The 19,021-nt window shown below is 42.4% G+C and overlaps 1 protein-coding gene across 4 annotated transcripts in view; it reads left to right on the top strand.

Moving 5' to 3' along the window:
* LOC128911843 (multiple epidermal growth factor-like domains protein 6) overlaps positions 1 to 19,021 on the top strand; it is a 211,047-nt gene that overhangs the window by 109,445 nt on the left and 82,581 nt on the right. For 3 of the 4 annotated variants that reach the window (XR_008467197.1, XM_054207328.1, XM_054207327.1), the window contains exon 5: positions 8,016 to 8,138. The exons of the other annotated variant lie outside the window; for it this stretch is intronic. Coding sequence is in view for 2 of the 3 variants with exons in the window: in XM_054207328.1 (XP_054063303.1) it covers positions 8,016 to 8,138 (123 nt within the window). In the remaining variant the exon portion in view is untranslated. The remainder of the gene's footprint in view (positions 1 to 8,015; positions 8,139 to 19,021) is intronic. 4 annotated transcript variants of the gene reach the window in all.

The raw sequence follows: 19,021 nt of genomic DNA, 5'->3' as shown, positions 1-19,021 counted from the left end.
TAAAGCACGACAAAGGCTTATTCTTACTGTGAGCGAGAGCAAATGATTGATTGAATCTGTGTGTTTTTTTCTTCACATGATGATTTTAACAAGGAAAAATTAATGCTAGCAAAGTATGTTTGCTAGTATTTTCCCCCTGAAAGAGGGGAAATTTAAATTAGACATTAGGAAGAAATTCTTGACTGTGAGGGTGGTGAGCCCCTGGCCCAGGTTGCCCAGAGAAGCTGTGGCTGCCCCATCCCTGGAGGGGTTCAAGGCCAGGCTGGACGGGGCTTGGAGCAACCTGGTCTGGTGGGAGGTGTCCCTGCCCAGGGCAGGGGTTGGCACTGGATGGTCTTTAAGGTCCCTCCCAACTCAAACCATTCTGTGATTCTATGTTTACCAAAGGGCTTTGTTTGATTTTGGTTTCACATTAAGTTCCATGAAATGGTATTTTTTTAGCGCCCCAGTAACAAAAGAAAGCCAACCATGGCAGAGACCCTCATCCCGGGGAACGCGGGCTGTGCACGCATTCGTTACGTGACTGATGTTCTCTGTGTACGTGAATGCGACATGGGGATAAAGAGGAATGAGTGCAGCAGTAATTTCTTTTTTTTAAAAAAAAAGGAAAAAGGAAAAAGAAAATGAGGCGGTGATAACTCGTGAAAGCACAGGTCCTACGGCTGCCAGTGGAGCCAGTGGCGATGACGGGTGCTTCTTGGAGTTCACGCACGAAGAGTCTGTGCCAAACTCTCAGATAAGTTTGCTCCACTAATCAGACGCTTGTTAATAGCAGCTCAGATTTACGATACTTCATAACAGCACAAGGAGAAATATTCATTCTGTTATTGACTTTGTGGAGGAAGAAAACCTAATAAAGCATTAAGAGTGCTTAATCAATACACGTGTAGGACTGTGCTTGACTATCAGAATGAGCAGCTTTGTTTTCTATTCAGGCTGATAATTTATGGTTAGCGCTGGAAGTGATGGATGTAATTTATGTTTTAGAGACAATTACTGTTCAAAGACGAGTGTTACAAAGCTCTTGCACAAAATGAAGAAAAAAGACAAATGCAGTCTCTGGGGCGTGAGCGTTGCGCTCGCCCGCCTGTCCGGTGTATTCGCTCACTATGTTATATTTACATATAACATTGCGGTGATGTATGTGCATATGCATTAGTGTGAACTATGTTGTGTCATAGCAGTGAGTGGCCTTTAAAGTTCAACTCAACTTTCTCGCGTTTCAGGATGTTTTAGACATATGGTTTTGGTTGCAGACCATCTGGGCCATAATTTTAAAAAACAGTGTCTAAATCCGTAAGTAAGTTAAGGAGCTACCTATTCGCTGGATCTTTAGCACTTTTAAAAAGATGGAATCAAATTATTTAGATCTCTACATGAGAAGTTGTCAAGTGTGCTTTAAGATTTGCAGACACTTGCCTATAACACCTCCTTATAAAAGCAAATTGTAATACAGTTGCATATGTACTCCTTTGTTCTGGCACCAGGCACTCAGATATATTAAGGTACACATATATAGGTGCATTTAGGCTTTGATTCTAACCTTTATGAGGGTTTTGTACCTGAAAGTATTTGAGTTTTGTTTTCTGAGTTAGGAATTTCCATCTCTAAATTGCTATTATAATCAATATAAGCTGCCAGTGCCTGTTAGTGTAATCAAACCTCTTAGATAAAGATATTTAACATTTAGATTCCAGAAGTCAGACCGTTGTCATTACAGTCTTCAGGCAAAAATCCCAACTAGGATGAAGTGTTATTAGTGAAATGCTGTCTTCCTCCTAAATAAATACATTCTCGTTACTTTGACCCCTAATTGAAGCACGGTGTGTCAGCCTAACACTTTTAAACTAATCAAAGTAACCTCCCCTCTCTGTGATGGTGGGCTTTGTTCATGTGGTATTGCAGTAACAGTGTGAATGATTTTACAGATTTTATTCCGCTTCAGTGATTTATTACAAGTCCAGCGAGCTCGGACATGCACCGAAGTCAGCGCCTTACGGGTCAGAGCACGGGTTAGCCCCAAAGGCTGGTCACTGAAACGGCAAGTGTGCGTATGGTTGCATTAAATAAATAAAGTTGTTGCTCACACGCAACTGATAAATATAGAAAGCTTGGAAAATAAGTTTTAAATAGCGGGCTGCAGTTAGGAGATTCTCTTTGTTATCTTAAAAATGAATTTTTATGTTGGTGTGTCCCCTAGATCTAAACATATGAATTGTTGCCAAAATTAACTGGCGATTGCCTCCGTTGTTTTCCTGCTGCAGTCCGAGAGCCTCTGCTTGCCGGCGGGCTCCTGCCGGCTGCAGATTCCTTCACCTTCCCCGGGTCGTGCTGCCAGGGCAGGCGCCAGCCCTTCCTGGCCTGTAAAGATGCTGAATTCAGCTCCGTGCCGAGGACCTGCAGGGCTGCAGCCCTCGCCAGTAGCTCAGCATAGAGAGGTGGGTGGAGGAGACTTCTGTCCTAATGTTCTTCTGCTTTCCAGCAGAAAACTGATTTTTTTTTTTTTTTTTTTCTTCATCTGCCTGCTACATTTGAGAGCTAGTAATAGTGCAGGTCACTTCTGTTAGAATTAAAATTGGAATTACCAATGAAAACCATTTTGTCCAGTGTCTGCTTTTATATAAAGTTGTAGGAAATCTAAAATCTCTTAGACTTGCATTAAAACTCGGCGAAGGGTTGTTTTCCCTGGAGCTGGGGATGTCTCCGTCTCGTTCTGCTCTGTGGTATTTTCAGCCAGGGAGTGAGTTGCATTAACCAAGAATCTGTTAAAGGAGTAAAAGGATCTGAATCGGTCCTTCTTCATTTAGCATAAAGCTCCTAGGCATATTTAATTGGGCAAAGGTGGTCCGTTTCATGGGGAAAAAAAGGCATGCTTCCCTACATACCAAATATTTGGTGAGATTTTTAGGTAAAAGAATACCTTTTCACATAGTGCAGTTCTAAAATACCACGTGCAGGGAGTGTGGGACAGAGGCACATGTCTACAATCCACATTTTTGAATACTGGTGGATGTAAAATATGCTGTGGATTTTTTTTTTTTCCACACGTGTGGTAGACAGATCATATATAAAGTTAATATCAAGTTAATCTAGATGAAGGTTTTTCATTTTTTAAAACTTCCTTAAGATTTCACGTGGCAGGATTGAACGCTCACATAGAGTATGTCCCATGGATAATGTTTTTGTGTTGCAATATTGGCTCTATAAATAAATGTGAAGCGTTGCAGTAGCAAACATCACATTTGTTGGGTTTTTTTGAAGCGCCTACAGCATGTCATTACAGATGGATTGATAGTCTTGATAACATTGAACTTTTGTCAGACCTAACTTGGCAGACTTGTTACATGTCAGAAATTTTCTGTCATTTTTCTTGCGATTCAAAAGGCAAATATATTTGCAACCTTGAATGACATTGAATATGGAAAGCAGACAGAAATTTATCATTTGACAGAATTGTTTTTGTTGGGTTTTTTTCCCTTTTTTTTCACAGTGGCAAAGCTGTAATTGGATTTTAAAATTCTGACTACTCTGTGTTTTAGGAATATACAGCAGCTGATTGCGGCTTATAAGAGCTTTTTACAAATGTAAAACACATTCTTTATTACTTCACGTTCAGATCATTTATTTTGGTGCTTCTTGGACTGAGGCAACATCTGACCTTTATTACTGGGTTGTACAAAACAACTTGGCAGGGTACAGGCGATGGGGAAGGTCTTGTACGGGAGACAGCGCAGCGAATGATGCAGATGCTTAGAGAGCAAATTTTCCTAACATTAAGGTTAAAACTAAACTAGCGCGCTTTGTACCTAGTGAGTGTGTTCCTTCAAATGTGCTTGCTTTGTAATAGGTGTAAAAGCGGTAGCAAAAGCTTATTTTGGTGTCTTAAAGTAAATTCCGGTTTAATTTCTGAGTTATGATGATTAGCTTTAAATTAAGTATTTGTTTTGAAGAGACATACGGATGAAAAGTCGGGTTTTCTGCATATAATAGAAAAAGCAGTAGGTTTCTGGTGTAAAAAGCAGCAAAGAAATGGATGACAACATTTCATGAAAGGATGAAAACAAGTCTTCAGGCAGAGACAAGGAAATCCTAGAGAGATCATTAAGAAGAGAGAGAGCTGGAAGAAGATGAAATTATCATATATCACCAATACTTTTGGGGGGGGCTGAATTCATAGATGGACCACAGCGCTTTACGCTGAACGAGAAAGAAAAAGATTTCTGATTGCTAATAGAAGCACGCTGCAATCAAAAGGGAAAAACATTCTATACATTAGTATGCAATAGCACTATACGCTTCCGAATGTATTATACCCTAGTGAAATCAAGAGGGTAATGATTAACTCCTTAGCTGGAAAGGTTTTCTTCCAATATTTTGGTTCAAAATACAGGCACTGGTGTTAATAAATTGGGCTACGTATTGTAGACCACGCCTCTTAGTCAATATTTTATGCTAGGAGGTCATGCAGCATTGTAGGCGCTAAACACGGTGTAGAAGAATAAAGTAGTTCTTCCCATTATTTTGTTTAAAAAAAAAATAAAAAGAGCAAGAGATTTTTTTATTAGTTTTCAATACTGTTAGTATAAATAGAAGTCGAAGCTGTGGAGCAGGGTTATTATGTGGCTCATTACTGTTTATTACCACAAGGCACATCAAGATGTCTGCTACTTAGAGGGAGTAAATCATTTGGAACATGCCTGTTTTGTCGATATTCCGCATGATGCTCGGCGCTAGCGTGCCTTCTTCCAGCGCTTTGAGGAGTATGTCTAAAATCTGTCGCTTGTCATATGTTCTCTCCGTCTCTTGCTGAAGAGAAGTGAACAGACGAATGTCTTATTTTGGTACGATTTGTTTTTTGCATTTTGGAGCGGGAGGGAGTGTTTTTCTTCGGAAAAGTTTCTGTCTAAATTGTGTTCCTATGAAATCAGAAGTGCCTTGACTTGATGTGAGTTAGGATTTGGTTTGTTGTGTAGCTCTGAGATAACAGAATTCTTTTTTATATAGCTTGACAGTGTTTTTCACTATCACTGAGGACAAAGGCTTTTATTTTATCGGTCATTACATTGAGTTTAGACCCGTAGAGAAACAGGATGGGTTTAGTGCGTTTGTGCCTCTTCAGCGGCACTTCAGTAAATGTTGGCATTTCACGGCGTTTACTTTTCTTTTAGCTTTTCAGTAGTCTGAAACCTCCCCAAAAATTTCTTTTAACCTCGGTTTTTAGGCAGGATCAGAAATAGTATCATAGAATCTTTATGGTTGTAAAGGACCTTTGAGATCATCGAGTCCAACCATACACACGCAAAAAAAAACCCCTACAATCTCTGCCACTGGAGCATGCCCTGAAGTGCCAAATCTAGACGTTTCTTAAACATGCTTCTTAAACATGCTTCAGCACCTCAATGTCCCTCTTGTACAGCGGGGCCCAGAACTGAACACAGCACTCGAGGTGAGGCCTCACCAGTGCCCAGTCCAGAGGCACCATCACTTCCCTGCTCCTGCTGGCCACGCTGTTCCTGATACAAGCCAGAATGCTGTTGGCCTTCTTGGCCACCTGGGCACACTGCTGGCTCACGTTAAGCTGGCCGTCCACCAGCACCCCCAGGTCCTTTTCTGCCGGGCAGCTTTCCAGCCACTCTTCCCCAAGCCTGTAGCGTTGCTTGGGATTGTTGTGACCGAAATGCAGGACCCGGCACTTGGCCTTATTAAACCTCATACAGTTGGCCTTGGCCCATCGATCCAGCCTGTCCAGGTCCCTCTGTAGAGCCTTCCTACCCTCAAGCAGATCAACACTCCCACCTAGCTTGGTGTCATCTGCAGACTTACTGAGGGTGCACTCAGTCCCCTCATCCAGATCATTGATAAAGATATTAAACAAAACTGGCCCCAAAACTGAGCCCTGAGGGACACCCCTGGTGACCGGCCGCCAAGAGGATTTCACCCCATTAATCACAACTCTCTGGGCACGGCCATCCGGCCAGTTTTTAACCCAGCGAAGAGTACACTTGTCTATGCCATGATTCACCAGCTTCTCCAGGAGAATGCTGTGGGGGATGGTGTCAAAGGCCTTACCGAAGTCCAGACAGACAACGTCCACAGCCTTCCCCGCATCCAGAAGGCGGGTGACATGGTCATAGAAGGAGATCAGGTTGGTTAAGCAGGACCTCCCTTTCCTAAACCCATGCTGGCTGGCCCTGATCCCTTGGCTGCCCTGCACTTGCCGTGAGAGCTCACTCAAAATGAGCTAGTGAAGTTAAGCTCAAGCTCATCAAAGAACTAATAAACCTTGGTAAATCTTAGACTTTAACAGCAACAGCTAAGGATTGCAGTTGAAAGGCCCTCGTCTCTCCTGCGTGAATGTGAAATTCTTTCTTTTTTTCATTTGTCTTTACAGCACTTTGTATTTCTTTTGGCTGGTGCCTAATTAGGAGTTTTTTAAAATGCCGCATTTCCCCATTGGGGATGCAGAGTGCTGCGAATATCAAGTAACTGCCTGTGATTTTTACTGTCATGATGTTTATCTCCTGTTACTTAACCTTCCTCCTCCTGCTTTTCTTGCTCTCTAGCCTGAATGTCGTGTGTGATCTCTGCCAAAGGCCTTGCGGACAGGGGATCTGTCACCTGCGTCCTCGTGCCAGGCTTTGAGAGAGAACGTGGTGTGTCCCCTTAGCCCTGGCTCTCCCCTCGCCAACATGCTGAGGAGGTCGGCTCTGCCAGCGAGCCACATCAAGACATTTGTCAAAAAAATTGAGAAAAAGACACCCACAACCCGTTATTCTTTCGCAGGTTCGTTGCTGTCCCTGCTTGCCCCTGCACTGATGAATTACGTGTCTGTGTGACATTAGCACGTCAGAGAGAGCAAAGCAAGCAAGAAGCCATTGCTCAAGAGTGTATTCCAGAACGCATGAAATCAGAGCAGCAAATACCTGCTGGTTTTGTTATATTGACTGTCCCATTTGACAAATTTTCTGGTTTGGAAATACTTCCATACCATCTGTTGTCTCTGATCCTGTTCAACAGAGCAGCCTTACTGGCCTGATGATTTTAATCCCGTTTCTTCAGAAATTCTTGTGCAGGGTATATAAGTACCCAGGTTAAAAAGCAAATGTCTTTGCCATTGATTTTTCTCTGCCATTGGCTAGTCAATTTATTTATTTATTTATTTATGTGGCTCTTTAATGTTCTTCATTTATAATGTATAGATCTTTATCTAATCTTTCCTATTCAAAATCATGCAGGCAAGCACTAACCTGATCAGGTGACTAAGAAAGATGTGTAAATATTAGTGCACACATATCTGAAAGGAAAGAAGGACCTTAATTGGTCTAAAATACTACCATCTTTCAGAGGTTTCTCATCTCAGCCATGACTGCTGGAATTTCTTTATCAGGGAGTGTAATGATAGGACAAGGGGGCATGGTTTCAAACTGAAGGAGAGTAGATTTAGATTGGATATCAGGAAGAAATTCTTGACTGTGAGGGTGGTGAGCCCCTGGCCCAGGTTGCCCAGAGAAGCTGTGGCTGCCCCATCCCTGGAGGGGTTCAAGGCCAGGCTGGACGGGGCTTGGAGCAACCTGGGCTGGTGGGAGGTGTCCCTGCCCAGGGCAGGGGTTGGAACTGGATGGTCTTCAAGGTCTCTTCCAACCTGAACCATTCTGTGATTCTAATAATACACAAATAAGCTGGTGGAAAGGACACTAGAAAGATGGTTCCTGATCTTGCTGCATGGAAGTGAGGAGTTGGGTGGAGGCTGCAGCTGCTGGAGCTGGGTGGATGCCGCCACTTACCTCACGCAGAAGAGGGGAAGGAACAATCCACCATTGCACCTCTTGGATGAGTTGCGGGGCACAGCAACGTAGCTGGGGGCCACTGCTGCAGCGCTTGCCTTCAGGGTCCTTGGCCGTCTCAGTAACTCTTTCACTCTGTCACATCAGAATCGTACACAATTGTCCTCATATAACCAGGTAACGTGCTCAGTGCCCGCTCTTTACTCACCACCTAATGCTTTCTCCCGACAGACGTAAACGAGTGCACCACTGAGAACGGCGGCTGTCATGACCAGTGCTGTAATACCATCGGCAGCTACCACTGCAAGTGTCCAGCTGGCCAGAAACTGGAGGAAGATGGAAAATCCTGTGGAGGTAATGTTTTGTACTGTGTCTCACTGCTATTAAGAAATCAGGGAAGACACTGGAAAGGAAAAGGAAATGTTAGCTTTTATCAGGAGCCAGATGAAGAGCATATACTCAGAGTTGTCAGGAGTGCAGATCTTCTCATGTCTGGATTATGAAGATGTAACTGTAAGAACACTTCAAAGGGCTGGGGTTTTGTTTTCTTTTTTTGAAAAAATGTTATCGCTTAACCTGGATTGGCTATGCCATGTTCTGATTATGGAATTTCCATCATCAGTTTAAAAACCTGAAGAAAGTGTATACGTTTGATAACGTTTCATCTGTCTCTAAAACAAAATGGTTCTTATCAGAAAATACACATACATTTTTTGCATTTCAATCACAGTTCCACAGCTAGAGATTAACTGAATAAAAAAGGATTTAAGACCACATGCTACGTAAACCCATTTGTCGTCTTCCTAAGGGAAATATAAGTCTAGTTAGTACATTATGGGGTAAAATTTGTTCTTATGCAAAAGCAAAACATTGCATAAGCTTATGTTAGAACACATAATGACTTCTTAAAAATGCACTGGTAAACATAGAGTGAGTGTAAATAAGCCCATCTGATCTGCTGACCTACGTTCACTACATTTTTTGCATCATCAGATGCAAAAAGTAGAGGAGACCAGGTGTAAAGTAGCCACTGTGTACTGTATTGCGGGCCAGAGCAGCTCCTTCTTCTTGAACACTCTTCTGATACAGGTAGTGAATGTTCGCTGCCGTATGGTCTTGTGTGCACTGGCTGGGTGCCTGGATCCCACCCTCGATTGCATTTCATTGCTGCAGTAAGCATGTCATTGACGGTTTTTGATTATCTCAAGATGAAGGGGGTGGTAGGTAGGTTTTCATGAACTGTATTACCATCTTTTCACAAGAAACGATCTTCTCCGGCTTTTGCTGTTGCATAGTGTCTCACAAATACCTTTATTCGAGGAATTCGTTTTACCATTGTCCTTCAATGTCTTTCTTGTTTGTACAAAGCAATGTATTTCTTGGTTGTAGTTATATGCTTTATCCTACCTTTATCTTGCTGAACTCCTTTTTTCTCTGGAAGATGGAAGAATTATTTTCCACAGCCAACCTATCATTTGATATCCAAGTTGAACAGTGCAAATAAGCTGTAGATGGTTATTTTATTTTGATTGAAGGTTTTCATTATGGTCTTCCATGTTTTTATTTTGGCCTTTTGAGAGCTCAAGCCAGAAATGCTATCCGTGATTCACAGCTTCCTGCTACTTCTCCTCAGCCTTCTCTTACCTCTTCTGGGGACTGGTTGGTGATATGCCATGAACCAGTGTATAAGTCTGTACATTGATGACTACTTACTGCTTTTAGATATGCGTAAAAATTGTCCAAAACTGAAGTATTTGAAGGCAGGGGTCTTACTCATTGTAATCCTAAATTGCTTAGCATGCAAGAGTTCTCTTTCCGTTAGAAGAGTTTTGTGTTAATAAGTAAATTAGTATTCGTTCTACATGATTCTGCTATTCTTAAAATATACTTTATAATTCTAGTATTCTGATGTTCTTTAAAAACTCAAACAGAGCCAAAAATATTTGATTCTTGTACTATATACTATCTAACCAGGAATTACCGGAGAACGTATTGTTAGCTGTTTTGAAGCTGCTTTTGCAAATCTTCCGACAAAGGTGGAAACGTACAATAAACTGGAAACGCTCAAGTGGTAGAACAAAGTGAACGTTGCAGTAACGCTAATTACACCTAAACTTTTGTGTAGATAATGAGGACGAGCATATGGCTATACTGACTTTCAAGAAGGCCAACTTCAGCCAACTTCGAGCCATCAGATGTTACAATATTAAGTAACTTTGTGGGTAATTATTACAGAAGGGAAAAGTGAGCTTCCAAACAAAAACTGTGTGCGCTGCTGGAAGGTGTCGGTCTTTCAGGACACGACATTGAATTGGTGTTTTATTGATGCCTCTGCGTTGCTCAAAGGGGTCATTTGGCAGATGAGAGTAAAAGAGCTTCTCATTCAGGTTAGCCAGCGTTTTTTGGAGGAGTAAGGCTTTTAGTTGTTCTGGCTACATTCTTTCTTTCTTTCTAGCATCATTGTGCTTTATGTTGCCCCTTGGTCTAAACTCACGCGTTAAATAGATGTGTACTATTGTTCTGCTCCCATTATCTGTCTCATGGTTGGTTTTATTTCACTGGTGACTGAAATGATCAATTGGTGTACGGATTTTTTTATAAGCCAAGGTAGAAATGAGGTGTATCGTTAAAAAAGCACCATGGAAGTAGTACAGATTTTATTCAGTAAGTCATCGTTAGTGCAAAGATTGATCCTGTTTTTCAGAAACAAAGTAGAGCATCCTTCTGACAAAAAGGAAAGATGTTGTAAGGAAATAACTGGTTTGTTGTTGTTTTTTTTTTAAATATGATTTTAGCCATTTGTAGCTGTTTAATGCTAAGAAAGGGAAAGAGGATAAAAATTCACTAATCCAACAACCTAATGAAGGGTACTGCTGATTTGGTCAATAATAGCTGGGGGGGTTGTGAGCAATGTTAGGAGACCCAAGGGCCTAATTTCACAGCTAGAATGAGCTGGCGACGCTCAGCTTCTCTATCTTCCTGGGCATCAGAGGTGTCTGCAAGACACAAGGCTCCATGAATATGAAGAAGACAACAGCATAAAATGGGAAAGATACTATTAAAATAAAGCTGTTGCTATCAGCATTGACTAAACTTTGCCTTTCTGGGGTGGTTCTGCAGACGGTTAAAGCCATGTAGGGAAGGGGATGGAGCAGCACGGCCCGGGACATCCCACCCAGTGGGCTCCATACTCCTTCCGAGGCCTGTGAGGATCTCTTCTAACTCGCTTATGGCAGGATTTATTGTTCAGAGTTATGTGGTATGTAAAGTCTTACTTCACTTCATTAAGGGATGCTTACATGAAGAGGCAAGTTGTAGTAAGGCACGTGCATCTATATAGAAACGCCAGCCAGCACGGTGAACTGATTAGCCTTTCAAAAGTAATTATCTACATGTCGTACTGCAGATTTTACTCTTCGGTGTTCATGGACAGAGCTTCAGTTTTCTTACCTGACAGGGAAATTTTTTCTGGCAGATAGTCGCGTAGGCATGACAGATTTTGACAGAAAGCTCATGCTTACCTCTCGCTCTTTACGTGTCTGATGGAAAGTAATGATGAGAAAGGATTTGGGTTTTAATCGCTGCACAAATAATACAACAAATTAGTATTCGACATTTATTAGGATATGACTGTCAGCCTCATTCTGTGCCCTATGCATCTGTACCAGCTTTCAGCGTTTTGGGGGCAGTCTGGTTGGCGGCCGTATCTTGGTCTGAGTAAGGGAGAGGAAATGTGTGTGTGTGTGTTTGTGTGTGTGTGTACATGCACAAATCAGCGTTGCCTTCGTGCAATACCTCCTGACTTGTTAAGCAGAGGTACCGCTGACTCCTTATGTGATACTCTGCGAGGTGTGCAGATGTTCTCATTTTATATTTGATACTAATGCAATACAATTCTCCTCAAACATCACAGAAAACAAAAACGATATTTTCCAAGCATGAATACCATTTTAAAACTCAATTATTGGCACAAGTCCAGACCCGAAAGACATGCTGAGGCTACAGCTACAAAAGCGCGTTTTCACACATGAATAAGCTCCAGAAGTCAAATTAAAAAAGGTCGTGACCTTATGTTAACCTTCTTTGATAAACTGTCATTTCTTATTTATATTATTGTGCTCTGCCAAGGCGACTGAAGGAAGTTAGAGACAAATGGAGTCCTATGATTAGCTGTTGATGAAAAGAAGCTTTTATTTTACTGATTAGAGTTACATTGCAATCGCCGCAACCCCGTCCCCAGGGGTTTCGGTCACACATCGAAGTCCTGGCAGGTCTCCTGCCCTTTGCCAGAGGGACTTGTGGAGCGGCCGTGTCCACAGCCAGTGTGTGTCTTTCCAAGGCCACCACTGTTTACCCCAGTAACGTGATAGTCATTGATTAGCCTGATCCCAGGTCAGATGAGAATTCTCCAAACACTGTTGCCACCGAAGAGTTAACAGTTGGCCTAAAAGAAATACTGAAGGATTTTTCTGGAGAAAGAAAGTGTTTATTAAAATGACCTCAGCGTTTATTTAGTCTGTAAAGTTTGAGGTGTGGATCGTAACTTAGTCTTGTCAAACTCTGCTTTTGTCAAAGAGAACAAACATGCTCATTCTGCATTTGGAATGTTTTCCTTGCTCAACAAATCAATGCACCAGGCTTCTGCCACGTCCCGTGAAAAAAACTGAAGAACATAATAGCAAGCACCTTGAGGGAAATGCCAAGGCGCTTTTTCACTTATTTATTTGTTTTTTAATAGAACAGGAGAAATTAGTCCACTGGAGGGATTCAGGATGCTTTTGCATTGTCTTATTTCAGAAAGTTGCATTTGACTCATAAGACTATGGCATGCCATGACACAGAGTTAGTTATTTTCAGGAACACTTCAATAGAAGGAGAATAAGGAAAATAAATTGTATTTTACAAAAAGAAAAATATACCAGTTCTGATTACAGGCGCAGCAAGTACCACTCCACATCAACTCAGATCTTAGAGCAGTCAAGTAAAGGCACTCCTAGATGAGGTAAAGCCACCCAGCCTTCTTCATCTTTCTCTATTTCAAGACCTTGTCTTGAGATACGGAAATAAAACCAGTCACAGGGATTGTATCACAATTATTTGTAACTGAATTACTGTGCCCACTTAGTGACCACTTCAGAGAATTAGGGGAACAGAAAACTCCATCTTGTGGCCTTAACAGACGCTGGGTGAACAATCTTGTTAACTAAGATATTTTAATGTGTTGGTTTTTTACAGCAATTCAAGAAGGAGGAAAAAAAAGACTAGGCAAAAGAAAAAGAATTGCAAGAGAAAAGAGGACAAAACCTAATTTCTCGTATTTCCAACCCTGTTGTTAGGTGCTGACAGGTACCCCGGGACTCCAACATGGGTTCATAGAGTCATCTAGGTTGGAAGGGACCTTTAAGATCATCGAGTCCAACCATTTAACCTAGCACTGCCAAAACCACCACTAAACCGTGTCCCTCAGCACCACGTCTGCCCAGCTTTTAAGTACCTCCAGAGATGGTGACTCAACCACTTCCCTGGGCAGCCTGTTCCAATGCTTAATAACCCCTTTGGTGGGGAAATTTTTCCTAATATCCATCTTAACCCCCCCCCCCCCAGTCCAATGTAAACCTCCCCCAGCACAACTTGAGGCCATTTCCTCTTGTCCTATCACTTGTTACTTGGGAGAAGAGCCCGACCCCACCTCTCTACCCCCTCCTTTCAGGGAGCTGTAGAGAGGGAGAAGGTCTCCCCTCAGCCTCCTCTTCTCCAGGCTGAACACCCCCAGCTCCCTCAGCTGCTCCTCACAGGACTTGTGCTCCAGACCCCTCCCCAGCTCCGTTGCCCTTCCATGGACCCGCTCCAGCACCTCCATGTCTTCCTTGTAGTGAGGGGCCCAAAACTGAACACAGCACTCAAGGTGGGGCCTCACCAGTGCCGAGTACAGGGGGACGGTCACTGCCCTAGTCCTGCTGGCCACACTGTTCCTGATGCAGGCCAGGATGCTGTTGGCCGTCTTGGCCACCTGGGCACACTGCTGGCTCGTATTCAGCCGGCTGTCGACCAACACCCCCAGGAGGTCCTTTTATACCCGGCAGCTGTTCTTAGAGCTAAGTCAGAAAACTCCCAAGCATTTACATTTCAAAATATAAAAAAAAAAGCTGTGAAGCACTCAGTCAGAGGCCAAAGAATGATCATTTTCTGCTCCATTAGCTTGTACATCTACAATACTGGTAGGTGTCTGATCACTTGCAGTTAATTTAACAAGAAGCAATACCTGGTTTTACATTTAAATATTGTTTATTTATGGTTGCTCCTACCTGTCAGATCAGTATCTTTAGTCACAAATAAAAAGCATAATTACTGCTTTTGATTTCCGATCCCAGTTGATAAAAATCAAGGGTTCCCTTAATTCTCTTATAAAGGGAAATATATTAACCAAGATTAAGAATTCATTGTGCATTTTAAACCCTTTTTAGCATTATGCAGTCAGACTTCTGTGGTTTTCTGGAGACTATTGAGTTTAGGCAGAACTGTGTGGGGTTTGTGCCTGGCTGCAGAGAGGATCCGGGCAGAAACTATTGGAAGACATTCATAGCTGTATTTGCAAACCTTGTTGGGAATTTAATTTTAGTTTTACTCCTGAGGAATTCTTTTGGAGATTCCCCATTCTCATTTTTAAGTATTTGTCTTAATGAAGGCTGGAGGTCGTTTGTCTGACCTTTCCTACGCGCTCCCGTGCCACCTTCGGAGCCAGCGGGGATCAATAGCTGCGAGAAGCTGTTGCGCTCTCCTGGGCAAATAGCGTCATCCTTCTGCATTTGTCTCTTCCTGGTAGTACCACAGCAAAAAATGTGCTCAAGCCAAGTAGTAAAAATTCCAACAGATTCATAGTAAAGGTAATATTAACTGCAGGCTATTGGACTTTTTAAAATGAATTGCCTGAATCCTGATGAATGGGAAGCCCAAGGCAGGCAGGAACCTGGGCTGAATCGCGGCGGGTTCGTTTCAGGCTCGCAGCGGCTGCCAGCATGTAGCGAATGCCACGCGTGGGTTTGGCCAGTCCCCGCTCATTTTGTGAGCCCTCCCAAGCCTAATCCGCTCGATTACACGCTGGGGACACACAAACCCTTTCAATCTTATTAAAACGTATCATATACTAACCTCAGCAAAATCACAGTCATTTTGGGTCTGACCTGTTTCTCTTCAGTCGGGGAAGGGCAGACACGTCACTTGGACCAGAACAGAAACTTCCAACCTATTTTTTGAGCACTTCTGTGGCAGTCTTAGCTGAGAAGAGCATCTGATTCTCTGATAATTGATTTATTTTTGAATTTTAATTGCACTTGTTTAGATTTCTCCTTATTAACGCTTGACTGTTGCTAAAGTCTCCCCGCTCCTCTCTTATACGCTGAACAAAGACGGCTGGGAGCTAAACCCCCGAATTTCTCACATGTGATGTCCCTCAGGGCAGATGAACTAACAGTTGTGACAGCTTCCTCCAAAGTGAATATTGCCATTGAAGAGTGAGCTCGTTTACCCTGGATGCATGTTTTTGTTGGTTGGAGCTGAGGACAGGCACAGTCAGTTTCCAGTCACTTTTTAAGCAGAAGTTTTATGCAGACGAGTTGGGTGGAAAAGGCTGGTGTCAAGAGCAATATCCTAATCTGAGGCTCCAAACCTACAGCTGAAGGAGTCCTACCTGCAGCCTTGGCTCTCTAGGCAGACTGGGACTGCTTATATTTCAAGAATTCAGTGATTATTTCAAGATAATCTTGCTAAATCTCTTTTTTCCATGGGGGAAAGATCTTTTTCCCATGGAGGGTGGTTTTTTTTTTGTTGTTGTATATATTTTTTTCCTAATTCAACTGCAGTGTTTTAATAACAGCCTTTTGCATAAACAAACCATGCAACTGGCAGTGTAATTTTCAGGTTATTTGAGGATTACACAGGGTTGGGTGTAGCATGGTGTATCGGCATGTCATACGCTTCCTGCAGCCCATCTTCTACTGTGTTCCAAAGCAGCATGTTTCTTAAAAATCGTAGTATTATTCATAAACCACAGAAAACTGGCACCCTGTTCTGCATTTCAGTTATCAGATGAATTATTGATCACTGATCTGACGTGGACTGAAAGGGAAAAATTGTTTCTGGATGTCACAGGCCTGCCAGGTAACAACAAACGAAGAGTCCCATCTCTACGGCATCTGCTGGTCTGGTCCATATGGCGCTTGAAAGCTCCCCGTGCGTCACAGCTGATTATAGACTCGGCACATGGGCTGCTTCCCCAAGGCTTCCAGCTCCCCTGTCTTCCTCCCGGATCTGAAAAGCCTCACATGGGCCCTACCAGCTGGAAGGAAATACTAAGTGGGAACCGTAGCTTGCTATTATCTTTAGAAGGGAGTAGTTGCCTAAAGTGCAGGGAGAATGACAGTCATCCCCTTCCTGCTTTCTCTGCGTGTGTCTCCAGCTCTTGCAATTGTGAGTTTGTGCAGAAAGTTGGGCTGGAGCAAACATACTGCCCTGAAAAGTTTTCTTTGTCCAAATTGCTCGATGCATGAAGCTTTATTGATCAGCTTTTGACAATGAAAACATTTAAGGTTTGGAAATATTATAGTATTTGCTGCACCAGTCAGGGCTTTAATGTGGCTTAATTAATGCAAGAGCTTTGAATAGTGGATGAAAAGCACTATATGACTATATGAAAAGACTATTATTGTCCAGACAAAATATAATATTTAGAAATAATATGACAAAAATGATAGACTGCAGTACAAATATGTTTTGAGATATTTCCAGGGCTCTGATTAGTTTATATTAGCTAGTTTCTAGCATTTATGACTAGCTCTGAAAGGCAGGTTATGGAGAATGTTAACATTCCACTGGGCTGATTGACAATAATTAGTTTATTTTAAAGGAAAGGAAAGAAGCGTGGTATTGTTGCAGCTGACTAATGTGAATTAAAAGCTAGGTAATCTTTTCCGCAATTACAGAGATACAATGATTGCCGTTGTCAGAGAAGAAAATACACTCGTACTTTTAAGAATCATTGTGTAGGAAGAGCTTTGCAAGCCTGAAATTGAAGCTCTGGTCATGGTCTCCAAAATTACGGTTCGTAGTAATTTTATGCCGAAGCAAGACTTCTGAATACTTAAATTATGGCTTGTTTGCAGCAAGGTATTTACCAGCAAATGTAAGCATCTTATAAGCAGCACATGAGTCATCTTGGTGTTCCTTTGGAGCACATCGAAAATGTAAATTGCAACTAATTACTCTTGTGTAGAGAGGCAAGGCTTAGAAACCTTCAATTCATACTTTAAATGGAAATTATGGGAGGAAAAATGTGCCCATTTGCCTTTCAGTGGAGAGTATTGTGCAGGGTAACTACTGCCTTTTCTATAGCTTTGCCTACAGGCTACGTAAACACGGAGTAAGGGCAGATACAGAGATAGGAAGAAGTACAACTCCTGAGTGGTGTTTATATTCCTCTTTAGGAGCATTTCATAGCAGTCTTCATTGGGACAACTGATAGAAATCCCATTTTTTTATTGAAATGCCCGTGGATTTTACAAGCCATCTGATACACCCTTGAAAATCTTTAAAACAATTTGTGATAAAATCTAAACCAAACAGAAATCTGTGAGCTTCTCTGTTCAAAGCGTTGGCCCAAAGGAAGGGATCCAGACATGACTGTCAGCAAGATAGCAACTGCTGGGAGGCCTACAGTTCGTTATTAAAAGATCAGTAGTTTGATCAACATCATATTGGATTACTCATACTTCAATTACATGAGTACCTGAGGGCTTTAACTGGGGTTTATTAGAAGACCAACTTGAAATAAACCTGCTGTTGATGCATACCAGATCTTTGAAAGACCCACCTGACTACCTTGTTAACAGTTCCTGTCCCAAAAGAGATTCAATGTCAGCCAAAGACTTCAAAAACAACTAATAAAAATGGAGCAATCGAGTGATCAATTTGATGTCATTTTTAATCTCAGTAAGAGGGGGAGGAAAAAAAAAAGGAAAAATAAAAAAAGGAATCTTCTGTGCTTGGTGACATAGTTCATTAGGATCCCGCTCTGGAAGTTGGTATGGACAGGTTTGGGATGTGCTAATGCCACTTCTCTCTTCTTGTGGATGAAACTCTGACAAGTCACGACTAATATATGTCATAAGGAAACAGGGCAAGAAAATCTGTGTAACATGCTGTCTTTTGCTCGCTGGCAATTTATGTTGCAGATCGGCCTGGAGTTGATAGCTCCAGTGGGGGACCGATGCTTGTGGAGGCTTCTTGAGGAGGCGCCATGTGAACTGAGGCTGTAGAGCCATGTCCGTGAGCCAGCTTTTACAGAAATTGAGTGGATCATGCTGTGGTCTCGTCTAGGTGAGATTAGCAGGGAGATGCAGCTTGGTGGCTGAATGGTGTGTTTTCCTGCTCTGTTTTCCTCGTCCCACACAGCCTTGTCGCTGCAAGCGCAGTGGCAGCATTGCACGTGTTCCACGTGTTGAACAATACGGTTCTGACTGGCGATTGCTCACCCAAACCAATTATTCCCAAGGTTGGCTTATGTTCCAGTCACTTTGCAAGACGACTCTATCCACGTGATGTCTTAAAGCTTTTTACCAACGCAAGTAGGACATTTGTCACAACTAGCATTCGTGTTTCTGACCGGCAGAGTATATGTACTGTAAGTTGGAAACATCAGATTATTAAGGTATTTGCATGATTATCATTTTCTTTTGCATATTTTACCTACTGTGTGTGGAAAAGACATTTCTCTATGCATCCTACTGTAGGAAAGACACTTACTGAGCTCAGCGAGTGGGCATTAATGTTGCTGCTAACAAAAACCAAATGTTCTCATCAGATCAGTCATTTCTCTCTTTTTATTCCGTAACTGTTTTTTCAAACTGTCGTATCCCGCCGAGAGAAGATACTGATGGCCCAACATATAAACGTCTGTAGTACGTCTCAGATTTGAATCTGCGCAAGGAGTTTGGGCTGTATCATGCTGTCGCTTATTAAGTACATCTCCTCGTGGAGATCCTTTCCTCCTTTGCCACCCTCCCGTCTCCCAGCATGGCCTAACTGAATTGCGCTGAGGAACTGTATTTAAAAATTGATAGCCCCATCATGAATTTTCCTTCTGCTATTGTGCCCCATGTCAGAAGAACTTGCGGGAGCGTTGTGGTGAAGCTGCTGATGCTAGTGGTCTCAAAGCCTCTTTCCTGAGCAGAAACTACATAAAA

The sequence above is a fragment of the Rissa tridactyla genome, chromosome 6 (assembly GCF_028500815.1).
Source record: "Rissa tridactyla isolate bRisTri1 chromosome 6, bRisTri1.patW.cur.20221130, whole genome shotgun sequence".
In the NCBI taxonomy this organism is placed as follows: Eukaryota; Metazoa; Chordata; class Aves; order Charadriiformes; family Laridae; genus Rissa; species Rissa tridactyla.
This window is presented reverse-complemented; position numbering and strand designations above follow the sequence as displayed.